Genomic DNA, 23,869 nt, shown 5'->3' with positions numbered 1-23,869 from the left:
GGAAGTACCTAAGCACTTCTGTAGGAATTGAAAATCAGCATCACGCGAACGTGATTAAAACATCATATTTTATTCCGATTTGTATCATTGTTTTTTGTCATTGAATAATATCATATCTATATATGAGGTTATATAAAGAGGATTATTAATTCTATTAGGGATATTCTTTTTAAATTATTTGAAAGATGAGTTTCATTCAATGCTGTTATGTGCAGAGTTTGGATACTATTTGTTTCAGCAAACTGAAAGTTATACTTGGCTATAGTGGATTGAAAGGAAGTGTTGTTCCTTCGAACAAAACTAATAATTTCAAAATCCTGCATTCTTTAGATCAAAGAAAAGGATTTATTGGGATTTACTTGTATTCAGGCGTTCACGTATGATTAGTGCATAATATACTTTTTCTAATTAGTAATTATTATTTCCTGGCGGAACTATATGGTACCTTATTATGGTAACTCTTCTGGTGTTTACTGATTTTTCTTGTAAGATTTTAATTGCATTCTTACTGAAGAAAAACTTGAATGTATAATTATAGTAAAATGTAAACTTGCATTTCTGTGTTAGTTCAACAATTCAACATAGAATATTATGGATCGCTGTTAGAAGAAAGCTTGCCAAACGGCAAAATAAGCAATACATTAAATCAAGGTTATAACTAAAGTGCGACTTACTATCCAATATATATTAACGAATCATATATAATAGTAATTAAAAAAGTGACAATATTTATATTTATTTTAACTACTAAAATAAGAAATTAGATTAAACATTCATTATATCTATATTTAAGACACTGTTTCTTTAATTTAGTTAACAAATATAATTTTGTTCGTTATTATATTGTTCAATGTTCATGAATCGTGCAATTCCCAGACGTCCATGCGGTGGTTGTCAGTATAAACTTCCGGTAAAATTGCTGCGCTTAAAATAGAAAGTATCAAAATCAAATGTTTTACGCCAGGAATCTTCTATTGAATAAGCAGTTTAAAAACAGGCCCTGATATCAACATGAGGAAATTTTAACGCAGATGTTGCTCTCTATGTCAAAGTATCGAAAAGTGTATGCCTCAAAGGTGAAGTGGCATTCGGTGAAGTAAAAAGATTCCCATATTTCTCATTTAAAAGCCTGAGTCGATCAGGATGGACAAGTACGTGAAAATAAAGAAGATTGGGGAAGGCGCATTCGGGAGAGCCGTTTTGGTTAGAAATAAGCATGATGCAAGCCAATATGTTGTGAAAGAAATCAATATTATTAAGGTTTGTTTTGGCTTTAAAAGTTGCAGTAGTCGTAACAATTTTTATTAAAAGTAGGTATTTCCATATTACAAAGACAATTAATATTTGCTTGCCATAGCTATTCACCGACTACAACAATTAAAATAGCAATTAAATGTAATATTATCTATGTCTAGGCTTGAATAAAAAAATTAGTTGCAATTTTTAGGTTGAACATAAGGTAAAAGATCCAACTTTCCAATGTAAGTGCATTTTACGTTACATGCAGAGGAAAAAGATAAGAGAGTTGTGCAGTTCACGTGAATGATTAAACGAAATATTAAGGACAGAGCTACAGACATAATAACCTTGACATAATATATTTTTAATTAAAACAAGCAATTTAAGGTCATTACACATGTGAACTGAAGTCATACACTTCACAATATAGGGGGATTAAAGATGGAGGTCTCTCTACGATTTTAAAACTTGAAGTCCAGGACTTGCATTTTGGTAAAATTGGGAGTCCCACCAGAAAAAGTTGCAGTCCCCTCCCAGAAGATGTGAACTTTGCAGATTAGAAGAACTAGTGGTTGCCACGAGTTTAAAATTTTCACATTCTTCCTAACACTGACATAATAGCTATTGTTTGTCCATCAGTGTGACGAATTTTGTTAGTTTTGTCAATCCAAGGAAAGGTCTTATTTCAAATACTAAGCCAGGCATCACACACTTCCTTACACTTGGATACTTTCCCATCCAAACTCTCAGTTCTAGCATCAGAATCTCTATACAGTCTTCGTCAGTTTGCAGTTTAACTCCAATATGCTTCTCCAAATTCACAAATTGCATTTTGTCTTAGTCTCAATATGTCTTGATTTTGAGGTAACATGCACTACTTATTCAGCTACACATGGAAATTAACACAATAATGAAAGCTAAAGTTTATTTGATGTACTCTTATGAATAACCACATATAGATATCTTGGTCTTTCTGCCTCTGAATTCAGTCTCTGTAAATATCAGCACATTTTCCCACCCAGAAGCCAGTCAGAGTCTTTGACCTTGCTGCCTAGATAGTGCATCATGTTCTTTTAATATACTCATATAATGGCAACATGCTTATCGGGGTGGGGGTTTGTCAGCCATTGAATCAACCCATTTTCCCACTCAGCAGGTGGCTAAAGCAAGTTTGACAAGTCTTTGAATTTTGCCACACACCTATTGCTTGCGTACAGAGGACTCCAGCCTAAGTGATTTTCTGCATCCCAGATAAAAAATCGGCATCCAAATATGCATGATTAAGCATTTCTGAGACCTCTGAAAGACAAAGATTTTTGTAAATAACAGCACAAGGTATCAATTTTTCAATTGACAAAACTGCTGTTGCTGCGGGCATGAATTGCCATCTGAAAATTTGGGTTTCCTTTGTGTGTTTGGCAATCATATCGGGTTTAATTCCAGGTAATGTCATGCAAAATGACAAGGATTTTCCTAGCCAGTAAGGGTAGTTTCCTCAAGATTCTTCCATTTTCTTGTGCTTAAGTCTGGGCTTTTAAGAAAAATAGTCCAGAAATGATGTAAGGAAAGGTGAAGAGAGTTTAGAGTTCAGTGTGTATGCATATATAAATGTTACGGTTATTAAATGGTGGCAGTATACACTTTTAATTGCTCAAGCTTTCTCATACATTTCAAATGAAGTTAATGTATATAATTCCTTCTACTACAGCATGAGTATTGTTAATGTATATAATTCCTTCTACTACAGCATGAGTATTGTTAATGAATAAATGTTCATATTTTTCAGAAGTGGACAATATGATTCACTGATTGTGTGATAATTGTAAGACAACACAGATAAACTGTGTGCATAATGGTGGCTTTTCTTTTTTGATGTTCTTATAAAGAAGTACTTGATTATTACAACCTTTTGCTGTGAGCTTAACATTGATGATTAGCAGTTACTTATTTTTGTAGTGAAATTAGTTGATTTATAAATTTCTTTAAAAAAAATTTGGATGAGAAACTTTTGAACAACTGCATTGAATGGTGTTTGGTTGTATATACTGGTTGACTGAACAAACACCTGATGGCAATTTGTTTACCCTGTAAATGATTGTACTTAAGATGCATTCCAAACAAACACAAAGAAAACTTAATGGATTATCAGTTGATGGTTTAGTAATACATGTAAATAGATTAACAATTATTAGTTTATTACATATCAAACATCTTTTTTTTTAAAAATGACATCAAAGTGCAGTGATTGACTATTAATAAAGTTGGAAAGAACATTGACAAATATAAATTTTAACATCCTTGTTAATGTAAAGAGAGACTTGGTGATTATACTTGGTTTTTTTCCCCCTCAAGAATACAACACATTTTGTCAAATTATTAAATCAGACTGTTGTTTATTTTCACACTAAATGTTGCTGTAGTAATTAAAGACATTTGTGAAATTACAATAAAACTGCAGGAGCCAGACCACAAGTATGTTATATCCATTTTCATCTTTATAACAGAGTGTTATAGCAGGATTTCACTGCACAGTGACATCAGATGCAACGGTCTTGGTCTTGAAGAGCTCAGATAAGAAATATGGTTTCTGCAGGAATATATTAGCTATGACCAATGTTTTAAGGTCATCTTTATGATTTGTTTTATTGTTTTTTTAATGCTCATTTTACAGAATTGCAGAATTTGTATATTTTGGATTCTTTTAATTCATTTTTAGATTTATTTGGAAGGGTTTTTTGTTCAAAATTTCTGTTGGGTCTGTTATTACATTATTTTTTTAACTTTACCTTTAGTTAGTATGATATAGCCGCTGTTGTGATGAGGTGCCATAAAATGTCATTAAATGCATATGTATCATATAGAGGAGAGGGAGCCTTAGTAGCCTCTGTGTATCCATGGGGAAAGCACTTAGCTCCTATTTCCTTGGCAAGATGTAGCCAATATGTTAAATGTGCCATTAAAACCCACAAAACAGACAAAAATACTACATAGAGGACTACTAAACATGGGGGGGGGGGTGTCATTCACAGCACTCTTATTACATGTATTTCCTGCTATTAATACATACTATCATTTTTAAAACATGCTGCTTCTTGGACGTACATTACTTAAAGAAACATGGAAATTGCTTCTGCATATATTTTATTTGACTTCCTAGGTTTACTACATCTTTTTATTTAAAAAAACTATGATGATGTTAAGAAATCAAACATTTAGTTCTTCCAGTATATGTTATGCAAAATACTTACAAAAAGAAAATTATGCATATAATAAAAATTGTGTTGGTATTCACAACATACCCCTGATTTTTACACTGGACAAGGAATAACATAAAAAGCAGAAGTTAACATAGGTTAATATATATGGAAAAAATGTAAGCCAATGGCTGTTTTGGGTGGAACTAATGGAAACCTCATTATCAAATATAGGTGCATTTTAGTTTTTTTGTGGGAATCATACATCTCAACTCAGGGACTTCATTGCTTCCATCAGTAAGCATGTGAGCATAAATTAAGAACAAATCTTTCTTTCTGCCTATTATTAAAGGTGTAGACGTAATCTTTGCACCTGAAAATCACTGAGTTTTATCCCATCATATATTTTGATATATAATTTATGTTTTCACCAGAGAAGACAGTCAGTTTAAGACATACATATGTACCATATTTTTAATATTGTATTCATTGAACTGTTGTGAAAAACTTCTCACACAAATGAAAATAACCACTTTTTCACTTTTGAGAATGGGATATCACTGGTCAGTTATTGTCTTTAAAAAGAATGCATTTACTGGGAAGTAAAAAATAATAGGATTTCAACTGGGTATGCAATAAATGGGATTTGATCACTTACTGAATAGTCTACATATTAGGAAAATCAAAATTTTTTAAAACTATGAAGTGTTTTTCTTCAAATTTGGACTAGGAAAACGTCCTGACATTATCTTTGTGTATGAGTTATTCAGATGTACTGCTTGATGACAGTGCTGAACGGAATGCTCAAATACCGTAACAATAGACATGCCACAGTAATATGACTTTGCAATAAGTCCTCGGTTTATAGAGTGTAGTCAATTTACTGATATATTATAGATTTGGTAGTAAAACACACTTCTCCTTTACTTACTTAACAGATGTCCCCAAAAGAAAGAGAAGATGCAAGGAAAGAGGTAAGTTACAAATATTTTTCATTGTTTTGTCCAGTGCTAATCCACTGAAAGGTTTTAGATGTTCAATAGATAATAGCCACATGACAGATTCTTGCAGAAATGAAGAAATTGTGAACAAATTCCAGTTTGAAGTCATATCTGTTTTGTTGGACAAAGTATTCTAGAGAACTTGCATTATCCAATACAAAACATACATTTTATTAGACATGCAAGTTGAGAATTATTGAGTGAATTCACAAGAAAGAAACAATTTAACAAATTTGATGTTGCCCTGAAACTGAAACATTTTTTTGGTCTCAAATGTGTACTTTAATTTCAGTTAAGAAAATTATTTTGTAAACTGGACCCAATACTCTGAAAACTGAACCAATTGTGAGTCTAAGAGTTCATATTTACACAGAGATGAACTTCATTAAACTGAAACTTACTCTAAACATGTCCAGGTAGCTGCCAGTTCCCAGTTTTTGGCCAGCCAACAGTCAGGAAATAGCATGAAATAAAACAAAGATTGGCACTCACACATTCACAGATTACAACCAATATACACTATAGGCTGATATGCAGCATTTATGCCTCACTGAAATGATGGCTTTCAAAATTCATTATAATACCATGCTAGTGGTTGTACAGAGCAAAGGAAAAGGAAATGAAATTTTTCTACCTTGATCAACTAATTTTTTAATTTAAAACATGGCTCACACCCCACATTTTACCTTTATGCTGACAACAACCAAAAGAATGATTTTGCAACAATGTTCTTTTATTCTCACCAGCTAGCAGCAGTTAATGAAATCATGTTAATTTACATAAAAGCACAAATTTGTGTAAACATTTCCCATAAATGTCAACAGAAACAATATTATGATGTTAATAAAAGATGAAGTAGGCTGGAATCAATATACACAGTGTGTTACAATTAATGGAAAATAACTGATTGCATTAATTTTAGGTGAATTTCGAAAACCTCATTAAACAAAACAAAAACTCAAAACCTAAATTTTTACTTCATCTCCTGGGATTTCAATCACGAGAAGTGTCATTGTAAACGTCATGAAAACAAATATTTCCTTCAGTATTTTATGTATGAGGTTTGGTCGAAATATATTTTGATGCAAACATCTTTTCTCTGTTAACATAATATAGATTTTGAACTACTGTATATGTTTATATTTTTAAATTTCAATGTACTGTATGACCTTGCACATCAAGTAGTAAACAGCAAAGACTTTGATTTGCCAGCACATCATGCCAAGCAGATCAGGGTCTAGGATGTTCACGGTTTATTGAGTTTGGAGTCAAATACATAATGGAGGAAATATGTAGATACGCTACTCATTAATCTGTACCTGGACAACTCACACACCTGCTTATAATGCAATAAGATTTATGGATCCATTTTTATCTAGAAGTTGACAACAGAAACCTGCCAGAAACAGCAGCTATAATATTCTAGCCCATATGTTAAAAAAACACACTGCATGGTAAATTAGGATTGAAGTTATGTATGAAAAACACAGTCTTTTTAATTCTTATAATTACTGCTTGTCACTAGGTTGCTGTTCTTGCTCAGCTGAAACATCCCAACATTGTGGCATACAGAGACTCGTTTGAAGGTAAGTTACAGCCATCCAAGGTACCATGTAATTAATTTTGTTAAAGTCACAGGTTGCTCGATATATCACACTTATTCAGTTTGAGAATCCAAAACAAAACTCTTCATTGCTGACCTTAAACTCTAAAAAGAAGTACCATCTATACTTGCATATAAGTTGAGTCCAACTTCAAATAACAGTGTGTTCTTTGTTTACTGATTGCTCATAACAGACTGCATAGACCCAGATCTGTCATCACATTATATGACAGCAGATCTGGGTCTGTGCACTTTGCAGTTGGATTCGACTTGTAGGTGATCATAGATGGTTTGCATGCCATAAATGTGAGCATCAGTGATATCACCTGCAATAGTTACGGGACATGTTATAATTGTTTTCCTTGATGCTTTTGTCTGGCCCCTGCATAAAACTGTATTTCTTTTTTATTGAAATTGTGTTAAATTGACATTTGAAACAATTATAAACAAAGATATTCTATTTTTTATTTTTTTTGAAACAGAGTCTGGGAGTCTCTACATTGTCATGGATTATTGCTCAGGAGGTAAGGATTAATTTTTTTAAATTTGTAATACGTATGGATGATTTTTAGTCCTCCATGATTTTGAATGATTTTTATCACTTTTTTGAAAGCAAACTAGAAGCATTGAGGCTTTTTCTGTCTCTTTCTTAAACTTGGCATGGATTGTATTCATGAATTATGTGAACACTAAATGATTTTGAAAAGAAAGATAGAATTTTTCTGTAGCCCATGTTAGTAAAAAATAAGTTGTTATTCCAGTGGCACTAATGGCATGAATAATGTTGTAACATAATGTTTAAAGTTTCTTATGTGTTTATAATTCTTTAACCCTTGGATAAATTCTGATCATACTAAAGAAGTTTTATCATGAAGCATGGATATTTCATTCTGTGACACACCTTCACCATTGTCACAATATTAGCATTTTTTCATTATTTTACATTTGATATTCACTAAATAATGACTAACATAAATGTATATCTGTAATTTGAAATTCTTGATTGTGTCTTATTTTAAACCATTGCAAAGAATCAGGCATTCCAATGTAATGTCTGTTTTTGATATACCCCAAATCTCTTCCCCAGTTCTGTAAGACTTAAGACCATTGGATTATCTTAGCCGTGTCACATAAATATAAAGAATCTAGAAATTAATCATAATGACAAGTCTTTGTGTTGACTTTCAGGTGATTTGTATGGTAGGATCAATGCTCAGAAGGGACAACTATTTTCAGAAGATCAGGTAAGTACATGTAGAAAGAAGTAAGAATCCTAACAATGTAATATGTGGATTCACACACACACATACACACACAAAAGCTTAAATTTATTAAATAATCTATTATAATGATCATTCACTTTATGATTCTTTGGGCTTTATTTTTTCTCATTAGTCATAAACAAACTACCGGTATTGTCAGCAAACTTAATGGTATAGAATTTAATATATATTTTTTATACATTTAAATTTTAAACACAAGTCTTGGCATGATGCATAGACAGATTAGGGTCTATGTTGTTTGTTCTGCATAGACCAAGATCTACCTGCACATTTTTTTATGTTAGATCTGGGTGTACAGAGTTTGCAGTTCAACCTGGCTTATATGTATGTAGTACTTAGCCTGGGATTAATAGTGAATTTTGCTGTCTTTATTACAGGGTGCACCTGCTTCTTACAATAATGCTCATAACCATGCTGTATGTATTTGAAAGAAAACCATAGGCTGTCAGTTTGTCCCATTTTTCAGATCCTGGACTGGTTTGTACAGATGTGCCTTGCCATAAAACATATCCATGACAGGAAGATCCTTCACAGAGACATAAAATCACAGGTCATTAGTAGAGACAGATAAAACAGATGCTTGGCACATACACAAGGCTTTTTTATTTCGAAAGTACTCACAATTCTTTTTCATAATTTCAGCTGTGAAGCATGAAAATAACATGCTCATCAACTATTGGTCACATGACAGTTGCATTTGCTATGTACATTTTGTCAACAACTATTTCTAATGTGGGTAGGGCTTATTTACACTCTTTATTTGCATCTATGGTGAAACAGCATTGTATGATGTAAGACCATGAACACTTTTAATTTTTATCTATTATGATGCAATGGTTCATTTATATTTGTGACTATCTATGGCTGTTGCAGTTTATGTGTTCATTCTAAGGAGAAACACAGTTATATTACTTGATTGACTCTAAAACATACTTGTTTGCAGTGTTTGTTTCTTCTAAGTGGATGCACAGTTATATTATTTTCTTGACTTTGAAACAGACTAGAATAATTAATAGTTGCATAGCCATTGCATGTAATTATTCACTTGTGTCAGAGATCAATTAACTTGTCAAACATTTCAGTGTAAATACATGCTATCCTTTAAATACACATGTCAACTATATCAGCTAGATTATAAGTAGAGTTCAGCTGCTAAAACTTCACTGACCCAGATGTGCCAGTGCATTGTGCTCTGGATCTGTGCAGTTTGCTAAGAGTAATCAATAGAACAAACAACATAACAGCCAATCAAGGTCTGTGATGCTGGCAGTTGTAGTCAACTTATATGCAAATATACAAAGTATCTGAATCGCCTTGTATTGTTCCATGTTCTATTGGTTTCTGCTTAACACAAAATTAGGTACATGGTGTTATGACTCTGTGGTCTTAAGCTAAGTAACCGAAAATGCAAATTCAACAAGTTTAATAAAAATATTCAAAAAATAATTTATATCCCTAGAATACAAAATTTAAAATTTAAAATGAACTTACAGCATTGGGAAATAAATCTGAAATAATCCTAAAAGTTCTATCAGAAATCTGAAAGTATAGAGTGTTCCAAATAAATTCCAAGTCTTGAATGTGCTGATGTACCAATAACCTTGAATGAGCTGATGTGCCAATAGTCTTGATGTATCACAGTGATATAATCCAGAATGTCTCTGAGTGAATTAACAATAATCCCAAAATAGTGTTTTAGTATAAAAAATGATTCCAGCTATTAAATGGAGAAACGAATAATCTTGTTGATCTCATAATCTAAAAAGGCAAGAGAATGCACTTACATAAAATTATGCAATTTTTTCTGTGCTGTAATCATACTTGTGTGATTTATATATGGACAATAAGAAATTCTCATTTAGTTGTAATTTGCTTACTCATATTCATTTTACTGTTTTGAATTTCTTTCTTTTAATTACAGAACATTTTTCTCACTTCACAAGAAACAGTAAAACTTGGAGACTTTGGAATTGCAAAAGTTCTTGGAAGGTATGTAATGCATATGATGTATGTACAGATTATTTCCACTAGTTCAAAATTAAGATGACGGATTATTTTAATTAAACAGACTACCAGTCTCAATGTAGGGGATTACTGAATCAAACTTAATCCTCTGTAACTGGGCCATTGGCAGTTATTAATTAAACATGTACCAGTCTTTTTAAGGAGGGATAATTGAATATCATCGTTAATTCTTTGATATTAGGCTGTTGATGGTAATATCTGTATAGGATTTTCCTTTATTCAGTTTTCTGAGTTTTAGTGCTTTCAGCTTCAGCATAGATTCTGTCTGTGTACCTGCATACTTTGTATATTTCAAGCAGGCTTCAAAAGTGCTGCAATGTGCTCAGTACTGAAAGTTTCCTGTATCATCTTTCATTACATACAAGTTAGAGCTATAGTAAAAATCTACCTTATTAAAGACAAGTTAGAGCTATTATACAAATCTAATCTATTACAGACAAGTTAGTTATTGTAAAATTCTTGCCCATTCAAGACAAGTTAGAGATTTAGTAAAAATCATGCTTATTATGATAAGTTGGAGCTATTGTAAAAATCTAGCTTATTAAAGACAAGGTATGATATTGTAAAAAAAATCTAGCTTATTACAGACATGTTAGGGCTATTGTAAAAAAATCTAGCCTAATCATGACAAATTAGAGTTACTGTAAAAATCTTGCCCATTCATGACACATTAGAGCTATAGTATAAATCATGCTTATTACAGACGAGTTACAGACAAGTTAAATCTATTGTAAAATGTTAGCCTATTTAAAAACAAGTTAGATCTATTGTAAATATCTAGTCTATTAAAGACAACTTAGTGCTGCTGTAAAATCTAGTCTATTAAAGACAAGTTAGAGCTATTGTACAAATCCTGACTATTAAAGACAAGTTCGAACTATTGTTATCTATCTTGATTCAATAACTTTACACAACTTGATCTTATGAATTGTCTTGTCAGTTGCTGCATATGGCTGAGTCAAGTTAAATTGATTGAAAAGAAATTAGCGAGAAAGATTGTCTTACACCTGCTAATAAAATTGTGGTTTTAGATACTTTTTGTTCACTCCATGTCTGTCAGCATCTGGTGGGCCATGTTTGAGGAGTTTAGTTATCAACCATAGCTTATAATAATCAGATCTTGTTGGTACAAAATAGCAAAAATGTTAGGATCAAAACTTTTCCATCCCAATTCTCTATAAGAGCTACATATAGAAGTCATTTCTGTGCATGTATATGTTTTACCAGTTATCCTAGTTTAAGGTCATCCAGGGAAGGTAATTGAAAGCACTTATCTCTCTTTCACTCTTTATCTTGAACTCCTGAACACACACACACACATACACACACACACACACACAACACCACACACACACACAGTTGGGTCATGTACAATGATCATGACAATGCTAGGATAGTAATAACCAGGAATAACATATACATGTCACCTATACAGTGTCTTCTCTACAATATGGTACATTTCCTGTGTCAGAAAAATTAAGAAAAACTGATTTTACCCAAACTGGTGGGCCAGATATGTTCAAAATTTACACATGTAAAGTGACCTCACTAAATTGAGTACTAAGTAGACTGATTTTACCCAAACTGGTTGGCCAGATGTGTTAAAAATTTACATATGTAAAGTGACCTCAGTAAATTGAGTACTGAGTAGACTGATTTTACCCAAACTGGTGGGCCAGATGTGTTCAGAATTTACACATGTAAAGTGACCTCACTAAATTGAGTACTAAGTAGACTGATTTTACACAAACTGGTTGGTCAGATGTGTTAAAAAGTTACACATGTAAAGTGACCTCAGTAAATTGAGTACTAAGTAGACTGATTTTACCCAAACTGGTGGGCCAGATATGTTCAAAAGTTACACATGTAAAGTGACCTCACTAAATTGAGTACTGAGTAGACTGATTTTACCCAAACTGGTGGGCCAGATGTGTTCAAAATTTACATAATTATGTAAAGTGACCTCAGTAAATTGAGTACTAAGTAGACTGATTTTACCCAAACTGGTGGGCCAGATGTGTTTAAAATTTACACATGTAAAGTGACCTCAGTAAATTGAATACTAAGTAGACTGATTTTACCCAAACTGGTGGGCCAGATATGTTCAAAATTTACACATGTAAAGTGACCTCAGTAAATTGAGTACTAAGTAGACTGATTTTACCCAAACTGGTGGGCCAGATATGTTCAAAAGTTACACATGTAAAGTGACCTCACTAAACTGAGTACTGAGTAGACTGATTTTACCCAAACTGGTGGGCCAGATGTGTTCAAAATTTACACATGTAAAGTGACCTCAGTAAATTGAGTACTAAGTAGACTGATTTTACCCAAAATGGTTGGCCAGATGTGTTCAAAAGTTACACATGTAAAGTGACCTCATTGAGTACTAAGTATTGTCCCACATTCTGTTTTGATGCTACCCAATTTTGACACAGTGTCATAAATTCAATTCTTGAGAGAATGCATCACATCAGAACATTTGTTTACACTGATCAGCTTTGAATCACGATGACAAACATTCATAGAAAATCATATTATTATCATTTGTGAAATGAAATGAAACTGCTATTCACACTCATTCTCTTTTTTCCAATCAGTAGGTACTCATAAGAAACCTTATCAGATATTCTGATGGGTAAATGAACCTCCTACCATAAAAGCATCCAGTCTGCTTCTCAACATGTGCTAACCACAAGACTTACAGCTCATAATTGTATCAGTAACACTAATTAGAATGGTGTACAACATTATTAAGTTTTATATGGATCTGTTGTTTCTGATATTCTGAGGTGCTTCTTTTGTTATTATAATTTGAGAAAATTTATATGAAACATAATTTTATGATATATTTCATTACTAAATCAGCATATTGTGTATTATTTCTTATTACAAAAAATGTTAGTAGGATTTTCTATCTGATAAATAAATAATTTTATTTTAACATTATTATCATTCAGCATTTAACTGAATCACAATATTGAACCTATTTTGACCAATTTATTATTTATAATTGGTTTGATAATATTAAGAATTACAATAAATGAAAATAAAACCATATCCTGTAACCTTTTTTCTTCTGTCTCTGATTATTTACACTGTTAGAGGCAGAATTTATGAAGGATGCAAACCAGTTTTAAAGTTCCCAAAACAGTAGATTCAGAGATTGAGGTTCAGTATATTCACAATCCCAATTAAATATTTGAAGTCATGCTTTGAAACTAATTTTTAAAAATCAAAAGTAATCATTTTTATGATAATATGAACATAATTTTCCCCAATATGATTAATTTTGTTTTTGTGACAACATCTGTTCCAAAATGAAGATTATGATAGATATAAGAAAACCTTTAAGAATGCTAAATTAATTTTTTTAATATAATCATTCCTATAAATTTGAATTTCCTATGTGCTGTTGCTATTGCTCTGCATTATATTATTATCTCTAGAACATATATAGAATGATGTCACAGAAAGAAATATACTTCTGTGAGGTGCATTGTAAATGGCGATGTACTACAAAGTCTTTATGACGAAGGATTATCTGGATGAAAGTTTATTAAGACGAGTATGAGGGAATATATCATTGTCATTTGTTATGCATATTTTGCTAAAATAACCAATGCTACAAAACTAATGAGAAATATCACTATGAAAGAAGTAATTTCTGAAATGGTGAAAGTAAGTGCTAAGTGCATCCAAACCAAGGAGTCCAGGATATAACTTGGCCAGAACTTTCCCAATCGTAACACAATCAAACATTCATTCATTCATGCATTTATTATATTAATTGACTGATTTTAGCGTCAAATGTTAATAGCACTTGAAAAGCATTCCAAATGCAAATTTTATATGTGCTACTTACTATGTACACTTTACATTTGACAGCACTGTAGAGCTTGCAAGGACCTGCATAGGGACACCATATTATCTATCCCCAGAGATCTGTGAAAACAAACCTTACAACAATAAAAGGTACATTTTGAAAATGTTTTTCTATCTGGATGTATCATATATACCTACTTCAAAGTTGAGTTCAACTTAAATCAACATTTACCCTGATCTACCATAGCATAATGTGCCAGCAGATCAGGGTCTGTCTTGTTTATTCTACTGATTACTCCTAACAGATTGCATAGACTCAGATCTACTTGCACATTATGCAGTAGCAGATCTTGGTCTATGCATTTTCCAGTTGGGTTTGACATTTTTTCCAGTAAAGATTGTATATTGAGTTCACTTCTGAGGAGAAAGAACTTCATCTGCTTTTAATTTAAATATACTTTAAAAGACATTGTGACATTACCAACTTAGAGAAACTATTTACATCACCATTTCTGGATGCAAATTCATACTTTTTTATTCAGAAAGTTTTAAAACTGGGAATCCTAGAAACTTTTACTGATATTTTGGGAAACAAAAAACAAGATACAAATATTAAAATTTATTTCCTATTTGTGATTTGTACAAATTTTATTGATGTGCCTTTATAGCTTTTATTGTTACTGTAGCTTTTTATTTAAAAACGTTTTAGGCACAAAGCTAACAGTAATCATTTTTTGCATTGATATAACTCTGAAAAGTTATAGATGATATACACTACATAAAATACATTCTAAGAAGAATACAAATTACTGAACAATGCAAATAATGAAATTGGGATAATTTTTTGAGGTAGAATTATTGTTGTAGAATACTTTATTTGATCAGTTTAAGATAGGCAAATAACACAGGTTGAAGTACTATATTTATCTTTCCCTCTCCCTATATTGTATTTTCATATGATATGATTTATTCATGTTATAAGTAATACAGATAATTTCAATTCTGACTGTAGCTATAAGTGAATTATGTTTTTTATATTGCTATATTTGTTTAATACTACCATATATATGTGTGTGTGTTGACAACTATATAAAAAAAGTAAGGAAAGCAATGTCCCTGGATCAGAAATTTATGTGATACAAAATATTTTTAAAAAACATAAAGGTATAATCCATCCTAATCAGTCCAAAGCAGAAATTTAGCCTGTGCCATAAACAAGAGTATGTATTACCTAGTTCTCATGTGCCAGTACCTTAACATACTTTATCATGTGCTCATCCCTAAAACAGGATGCTTGCCTGGTGAGTCATTGTCTACTGCAAGCCATTTCCTTCAACCTTGTTTCATAATTTTGGGGGGAATGAGTGCATGATTGAGAGGCAAGAGCTTCAGATGACTATAATTCTCTAACCTGTTTGATGTCATTCAGGATAAATTGATTTCATATAATCATGTACTTGAACATACAATTTGAAGTTTGGAGCTTTCCTTAGTAGTATTAAAGTGTCAGTTTGTACTTACGGTTTCATACATATGTCTTGTTGTTGTTGTGGATTTATTGCCTATGAATTTGTGCATATAGCTGAGTGTATTCATGTGCACCCCAAGTCCATTACCTTCATCCTTGTTCCATCTTGTTTTTGGTATGAGTGTATGGTCAAGTAAATAATGGCTCTGGAGTAAGAGGGCTAAGCGGTAGTTGCCTTAGACCGCTCTGGTGGCCTAGTGGTTAGAGCATCTGCCTTGGATGGGGGGGTCACAGGTTCCAACCTTGGCTGAGTCATACAAGACTTATTAAAATGGTACTAACAGCTTCCTTCCTTAGTGCTCAGCATTATGGGCTTAGTGTTAGGACTAGTTGGCTTGGTATCAGGATAATATGTCCAGGTAGGACATGATGCCATATGTCTGCAGCATATATATATAAATATATATATATATATATATATATATATATATATATATATATATATATATACCACACACGCACACACAGTATGGAAGTCAAAGTTTCAACCTTTAAATACTTTGAGATTAATAAATAAGTTAATGGCTCATTATAAAAAGGTTTGACTGATTTTGTCCATCATTGTGGAAATAAAATGTGTGGGAAATAGATATAAGAACAGTTGGAGGGAGGTGGGTGGGTGGAGGGATGAGAGTTTCTTAATTCCATGACAATGTGGTGACAATAATGGATTTAATCTGGGAAATAATGAGAATATTTGGAATTATTCCAAGCAGTGGTACACCTTTGAATTCATTGCTTCACAGACAATAAAAAGATAAAGATGTTTTCAGAGATCTCTGTTTTCCTATTTCAGTGATGTATGGTCACTTGGCTGTGTACTGTATGAACTTACCACTCTCAAGCATGCTGTAAGTAAGATACTGTACCTTCACATGTCTTTGAAATGGTTTTCAGAGTTGCATGTATTATCTGACCATTCTATGCATTGTTCATTGACTTTATGCCCTGTTATTTGTCTTTGTAGAAGTGTCATTATAGTGCAGTGTGTGTGTGTGATTAGGATTTTTAACATAGCTTTATAAAAAAATTCAGTCATATCACTACGATGTCTGCAGTGTAACAGTTTATAGTGATGTCTAGCACTGGGGCATCATGGTGCAGACATGTAGCATGATGTCCCACCCAGTCACATTATCGTGACACCAGGCCAACCAGTCCTAACACTAACCTCTTAATGCTGAGTACCAAGCGAGGCAGTTGTTTATAGTGCATTAAACAGGACCATACAATCACTGAGTTCCCCAGCTTGAGTGCATACTCAAATCCCCAGTTTGAGTACATACTCAAAGTTTTTAATTGTTTTGTTTGTTATATAATGTAATTTGCTTACACTTTTCATTTGAAATTATGTTGGTGATCTAAATGAAAAACTACCTTTCAAGATTTTTTTTATTAATTATAATTATAGTAATTATCAGATCTCACCATCTGTTTGGCACATTACAGTGGATTGCCATGAAACTTGGTAAGTATTATCAGTGTTGCACTTAGGATCCCAAAGGCATAGGATGATGTGACCCCCCTCTCATCCTTTAAATTTATGGGACACACAATATTTTGAGGGACAAAGGAAAATAATAGTACATTATATAGTAATGTTGCTGTAAAAATGAGAAGATCCTACATGCTTTGATGATTTGCCACATTAACTTTGTTGTCTTGACTGTAATTACATTTTTCTTGTATACTTATGTTATTGCAATAAAAGTTTTATCATGTGGTCAAATCACTCATAAAAGCACTACCATTTTTGAATGTCTGGTTAACCTGAAATGAGTTGCTTCACACAATTTTCTGAATCTTGTTCTCATTTAAAAGAATTACCTGAATTACTATTCTTTCCAAAGTAACAAATCATTAACTAAATGACAAACTGTATATTGGCATAAACTTAATCTCTTTTGCCACTATTTCAGCCTCAGAATAAATTAAATCTTCCTCACTGTAGGCGTAACTTGAATCTCTTCATGATTATTCAAGAAAAAACAACTCAAAGATTTTTTTATGAGACACCTTTATCTTTTTGTTTCAAGTACACAACACACACATACACACACATAAACACTTAGATATTCTGATTTGTTAAATGCTCTGTACAATATATTTTAATGGCAATTCACAATTGTTGAACGGAGTAACAGTCACCCTGTATTTACTGAAGTCATCTTTGACCACTAATATTGATCAAATTAGGAAGAGGAATGGTGAGCAATTTACTTACATAAATATACCCCGAAACCCTTCTGTATCCCACCCCTATCTGATGATGGCAATAAATCAGGGGTAAAATGTGCAACTCTTCTAAAAAAAGAGCAAGTTCCACGATTTGTCAACGTGCATATCTTCTGATGATCTCCATAACATGTATAAGGTTTACGGCAAGCCACTAAAAGACTGCATTAAAACATACTATAATACAAGGCATCTAAATGTAAGTAAAAATGGCAAAAAGATCTTACAAAACATCACAGGAGCACAAAGATTTGTCAATATGTGAATCTTTAGGTAATGACTGTATTACTTACCAAGTTTCATGGCAAGCCATAAAACAACTCTGAGATTAATAGTGTTCTCGAGTCCATGTCATGCACCGCATTGAGATACAAATGCAATAACTCTTAACAAAACTTAAGCAGCAGATTGATTTGTCAATATGTGCATTGTCATGTCCATAATATTTATCAAGTTTCACGGCAAACTATTAATAACGAACAAAATAATGCAAAACTAGTTGTGCTAATGAGATTGTGTCATACACTGCCTCAAGACAATAAAAGGGCAATAACTGAAAAAATTAATGGTGGGATCAAAGAGATTTGCTGATATAGTTTTTTGGTGATGACCAAAATATAGTGTTGCACATTAAACATGGGCTCAGGGTTTCCTGCAATTTTTGTCCTATGTCCCCAAAATTTTGACCATGTGCACCCCAACAGACATGCTTTTCTGTCAGAAATTTTCCTTTACAGAAATTAGCGAACAGCTTTTCATTAATGGATGCCCATCCATGTCTCTGTTGGCGCTAGCAATGGCCATAGTTTCAAAAGACTATAAAAGCTGTAAGACAGTTATGATTACCTATTTTAAAACAATGCATCTGACAAGAAAAATATTAAAGGTTTAGGGTAGCTGGCCAAGATGCAATGTAAAGTGGTTGATGGCCATTAGTAGAACATATTTTTAAGGTTATTGTTTTGCATTTAATGCCATTTCTCAGCACAATATGGCTATATATGACAGCCAATATAACTGGTTTAAGAAGAACCTGGCAAAATTCAAGTAAGAACCACCAACCAATGGGAACATACGGCACATATTGACTGAGACTGAGAGTAAAACACACATGGACAGAAGTGAGTTGGCAGTGATCAGTAAGGATTTTTTTAAAGTTTAGATCTGCAGGTACTAGCTTGATTTAATTTCCAGCTACATTTGGAATTTAATATATTCATATCTCAGGATACATTGAATAGCATTTTGTTAGTACAAGCCATTTTTATGTATGACAGAAACAGTGTTCATTATGTGTTAATTAAATAATTAGAAAACAGGGATCTTAAGTAGCTATTAGATCATAAGTTTTGTCTTTGTGATAAATTAGAAAAATAAGGTCATTTAACAATCATTTGCATAGTTTAATGTATTCACAAGTGGAATATGACACCCCACATTGACAAATGAGGACAAAAATGTCTTTCATTTTTTTGCTGCAGGGTTATTCAAAGTATAAAGAATTTATCATTCATTATTATCATTTGAAAAATGTAATGGTTTTATGTGAATTGTTGAGTTTCTTTTTATCTCAAATTTCAGTTTGAAGCTGGTAATATGAAAAATTTGGTACTGAAAATAATCCGGTAAGATAAAGCTAAACAGTTTGTTTTCTCATGAAAAATATTTTGATGGTATTTATCAGTTTATGTAGAAATATTTTATATATTTTTGAGAAATACCAATAATTTTTGTGTGTGATAATTTTATTCCCTGAGGCTTTGAGTTTAATAGTTATGACTCTTTTATTGTCAAGATTACTTGTCTGGCATTGTCAAGTTTACTTGTCTTGTATTGCCATGATTACTTGTATTGTCAAGATTGCATGTTTTGTTCTCATGTTTACTTGTAACGTCAAGATTACTTGTCTTGTTGTCAAGTTTACTTGTCTTGTATTGCCAAGTTTACTTGTAATGTCAATATTACTTGTCCTGTTTTCAAGGTTACTTGTATTGTCTCAATTAGTTGTCTTGTTGTCAAGATTACTTGTCTGGTATTGTCAAGTTTACTTGTTTTATATTGTCAGATTACATGTCTTGTATTGTCAAGATTGCTTGCCTTGTTGTCAAGATTACTGTTCACGTTATCAGGTTTATTTTTATTGTCAGTATTAACTGTCTAGCTTGCTTTAAACTTATATTAATACAGTTTTCTTTTGCTCTAAGCAAACCCTCATTAGTTCATATTTTGGCATCTTTGTGTAGTATTTTACAGCCTCAAAAAGCCAGGACCTTACATTAAAAAAAATAATGGCAAGAAAGTGCATTTGTAGGTTGAATCCACTAGTGTGAAGTATATTTGTGGATCCAGAAATCGGAAGTCATGAATAGCAACTTCCTTTTATGCTCATTGTAAAGTGATATAAAGTGTAATGCAAAACATTTTCATGACAACCATACGTTGTTCTACAACCAACAGGATTCCTATCACATCTAATGCATTGTCTAGTAATATACACATAACAACCATAAGTTGTTCTACAACCAACAGCATTCCTATCACATCTAATGCATTGTCTAGTAATATACACAGTCATATAGTCCTAATTTTAATTTCATTGTGAAATCTGGCAAGTTACCATTTAGAATGTTTTTCCTGATGCTAACTTGGAATAAAATCCAGTCAGTGATAAAGCCTCAGAAATGTGTTTCTGGTTAGCTGATTATCCGTTTTTCATTGCTGACCCAACACTTTTTTCCACAGGTAAAATTTTTTTTATTAACAATTCATGAAATTGATTTGTGCATCTAATTGAGCCAATTTTGCCCAGTTCTTGAAGCACTTAGTACATTATATATACTAATCATACCTACCCTAATTTTAAAACCAGTGCAATAGGAAACAATTATATTTTATTTTGCCTAATCATGAACTGATCCTAGACATGTGTGCAGTTTCTCTGTAACATTGTTCATTGGTTTAAGTGTTGATTTCATAATCCTGCTGATAAGCTTGCATCATTGTCCATATTACCCATGATTACAATGTTTTCTTGATTTTTTACATGCATTTTCTGGATGAACAGTATCCCAAACAAGTTGCTTTTCGTTGACTGGTTTCTTGGTTTTAGTTTGTGTAACATCCCATGTTTATAGCTCATGCAATATTTGCACACCAATTATTATTCTGAGTTTTATTTTTTGAGAAAGTATTTGGTACGCTTTTTATTTTTTTTATTTTAATGATAAATTAAACAAAAATTGTGTACAGACGTAAGGCAGAATTTAGCTTGTTTTGATGTCTGGATGTCTCTATGTTAGTTGCCTGTTACATTTCCACACATTAATGAGTTTTTCCATGATCATCTGTTACCAGACATTGCAAGTAGCTTGAATTTAAGGCAAGAAACCTGTCAATTTCAGTAACAAAAGGTTACAGAGACTTTCAGAAGGAAAACTGTTTGCACACAATAACTTGACTTTTGAACCAGCTACAGTTACTAAACATTGTAAATTGTGTACATTTGAGATAAGAAAGAAGCCAAGATTTTGGGGTTAAAGGGTTAATGTTCATGGTCACAATGACTAAAAAAAATAAACTGGTTTCTGTGTGATATATACAGTTCTTCTGCAACCAGTCTTTTGGTATGGTTTGCATTTGAGTCGAGGAAGGCACGTATTCATTTTGGAGTCCAAAGTCAAGCCCATAGGGACTTTTTGAAGGAAATATGATTTGCGCAGGACTAATTAGGTTTGTACCACATGCATTGACTAACTTCGTTGATGACTTGTATTTTAGACATGAAAGACATCTGAGTGTTGATTTGGGGGTTAAAAGGTCAAAAAATCAACATTTTAAAAAAAATCCTAGAAGGAAACTTGTTTTCTAAAAATGACTTGTGTTCTATGACATCACCAAATGTTATGGATGGCTTTCATTTGATACATGTACAACATCTAGTTCAGGTCAGGGTCACCAAGACTGAAAGAACAAATTGAGTTTCCACAAAATATCATGAGCTGAGTCACCATTCTTGAAGTCATAACATCACCATAGGGAAAATACAAATCTTCCCACTAATACTATGATACCCATATGTCTAGCATGTGCCTTGACATAACAGACATACAACCACCAATGTCATTGACCACTGAAGCTTGTTCCATTTAGTTTTCCTGGTCAACATTGCCTAGCAATTTTGGCATAGTTCACAAGTTAAATGGGTACTATGTCTTTCTGGTACCAGAGTATCTGATGAATGAAACAGGGTTTTACAAAAACATGTATAATATTTAACATATGGTGGGCATGTTATGTGCCATTTAATGTACCCTTCATTCAGCAACTTGGCAGCAAATAAATCTAGAAGTAAGATTCACTTTCTTGTATTTTCTATTGAAAATTACTTTTTATGACTCTTTGATGACTTGTCTTTGAAAAGGAGTCCCATTCAACTCACATAGATATTGTATAATTGACTGATTTTGATGACTTGTCTTTGAAAAGGAGTCCCATTCAATTCACATAGATATTGTATAATTGACTGATTTTGAGGAATGATAGTTTTATATGCATGACTAATTAAAGGGGGACATAACTGTGTTTCTTTATCTTCAGGGGTTCTTATCCACCAGTTTCAGCCAAATATTCCTATGAACTGCGAGGTTTGATAGCTCAGCTGTTCAAGAGATCCCCAAGGTAAGTTAGTCTTAAGTCATTTCAATTTAGCAAGCACCAAATTGAGTGACTGCTTACTTTTAACATTGAACCAACTATTTTTACATTATTACAAATAATAACATTGTACCAGTCACGTGAATTCAATTTACAATGCAGATCAAGTCTTATTATTTATTTTGATGAAAAGTTGATTTCTTGATTTGGTATTTTTTATATACCAAGAAAGTAAATTGAATTAACAATTTATGTTAGAATTAATTTTCGCTCATAATTGAAAATTGATTGACTCTTGAAATATTTATCCTAGCTTTGTTACATTCCTAATACTTTTTATGAGAAAGTGTTTTTATTTGTCAATTTGAAATATGGTGAAAGTCAGATTGAATTATTATTTTCTGCATTCCTTCAGTTTGCATCAAAGAAAACATACTGTTATTGGTTTTTTTGCACAGTATAAGCCTGGTCAAATTAACTTTTTGTTCATTAAAAACGTATACATGGCCTGGTAGAGGATGCTCTTTCAGTTTATTCTGTTAGTGAGTGATTCACCAGTAATTAAATGAGCACAACTTAGTTGTACGAAGGTTACCACAGGGCTGTGAAACTCCTGAAGAGAATGTTTTGGATAACCCCTAACTAAAGTTTCTTCATTGGAAACTAATGGAGCTCTGTGAAAACTGTTCTGCCCAATGAAAGTTGGAATGAATTTGTGAACAGAGTGGAATAAAATGATTACCCTGGAATGAGGGAATGGTTGCCGTTTTTTAAAGGAAAGCAACATGTAGCAGCAATTACGATCAAATCCAGTGAATACAGTAGGTGTTGTAGTTGGGTTGTTGGTGTTCAGGAGAAATTTAGTGTTTGTCACTCTCACTTTTAAAAACCAGAATGTCAGACAAAGACACAACATGTGACTGATGCTACTGTTTTCAATTGGTTGACAGTTGATCTATGTTATGATTAATGTAGACTATTTTTAGCATTTAGACCTAAATAAAAAAAAGATGATAATTGGGTCATATATTGTTGTGTATATGTTATGCTTAAATAAAGTGCACAAACAACAATTTACATACAATAGAGACCAGGTCAGGTTAACTCTCTATAATAAAACATATATATGGGCTGGCCATTGAAAGTTGGGGATGACAGTGATAAATGTGTGTACTTCACTTATTGTGTTTAATTTGAATATATAGCATTATGCTGACATCTAATTCTTGGGTGAGTAAAACAGTATGGACTAAAGTGAATGATCAAAGAGAACAGATGTGTAG

The 23,869-nt window shown here is 32.5% G+C and overlaps 1 protein-coding gene across 5 annotated transcripts in view; it reads left to right on the top strand.

The window, feature by feature from the left end:
- The first annotated feature begins 918 nt into the window (after positions 1-918).
- Positions 919-23,869, top strand: part of LOC149797042 (serine/threonine-protein kinase Nek1-like) — a 138,095-nt gene continuing 115,144 nt past the window's right edge. For all 5 annotated transcript variants that reach the window (XM_089961708.1, XM_089961709.1, XM_089961710.1 and 2 more), the window contains exons 1-11: positions 919-1,260; positions 5,372-5,407; positions 6,960-7,020; positions 7,520-7,561; positions 8,226-8,281; positions 8,787-8,870; positions 10,242-10,309; positions 14,234-14,320; positions 16,495-16,549; positions 19,515-19,558; positions 22,530-22,610. In XM_089961708.1, the coding sequence (XP_089817834.1) occupies positions 1,144-1,260; positions 5,372-5,407; positions 6,960-7,020; positions 7,520-7,561; positions 8,226-8,281; positions 8,787-8,870; positions 10,242-10,309; positions 14,234-14,320; positions 16,495-16,549; positions 19,515-19,558; positions 22,530-22,610 (731 nt within the window). In that variant the 5' untranslated portion in view covers positions 919-1,143. The remainder of the gene's footprint in view (positions 1,261-5,371; positions 5,408-6,959; positions 7,021-7,519; positions 7,562-8,225; positions 8,282-8,786; positions 8,871-10,241; positions 10,310-14,233; positions 14,321-16,494; positions 16,550-19,514; positions 19,559-22,529; positions 22,611-23,869) is intronic.

The sequence above is a fragment of the Sinohyriopsis cumingii genome, chromosome 6, assembly GCF_028554795.1.
Source record: "Sinohyriopsis cumingii isolate HCF-2022 chromosome 6, ASM2855479v2, whole genome shotgun sequence".
Taxonomy (NCBI): domain Eukaryota; kingdom Metazoa; phylum Mollusca; class Bivalvia; order Unionida; family Unionidae; genus Sinohyriopsis; species Sinohyriopsis cumingii.
This window is presented reverse-complemented; position numbering and strand designations above follow the sequence as displayed.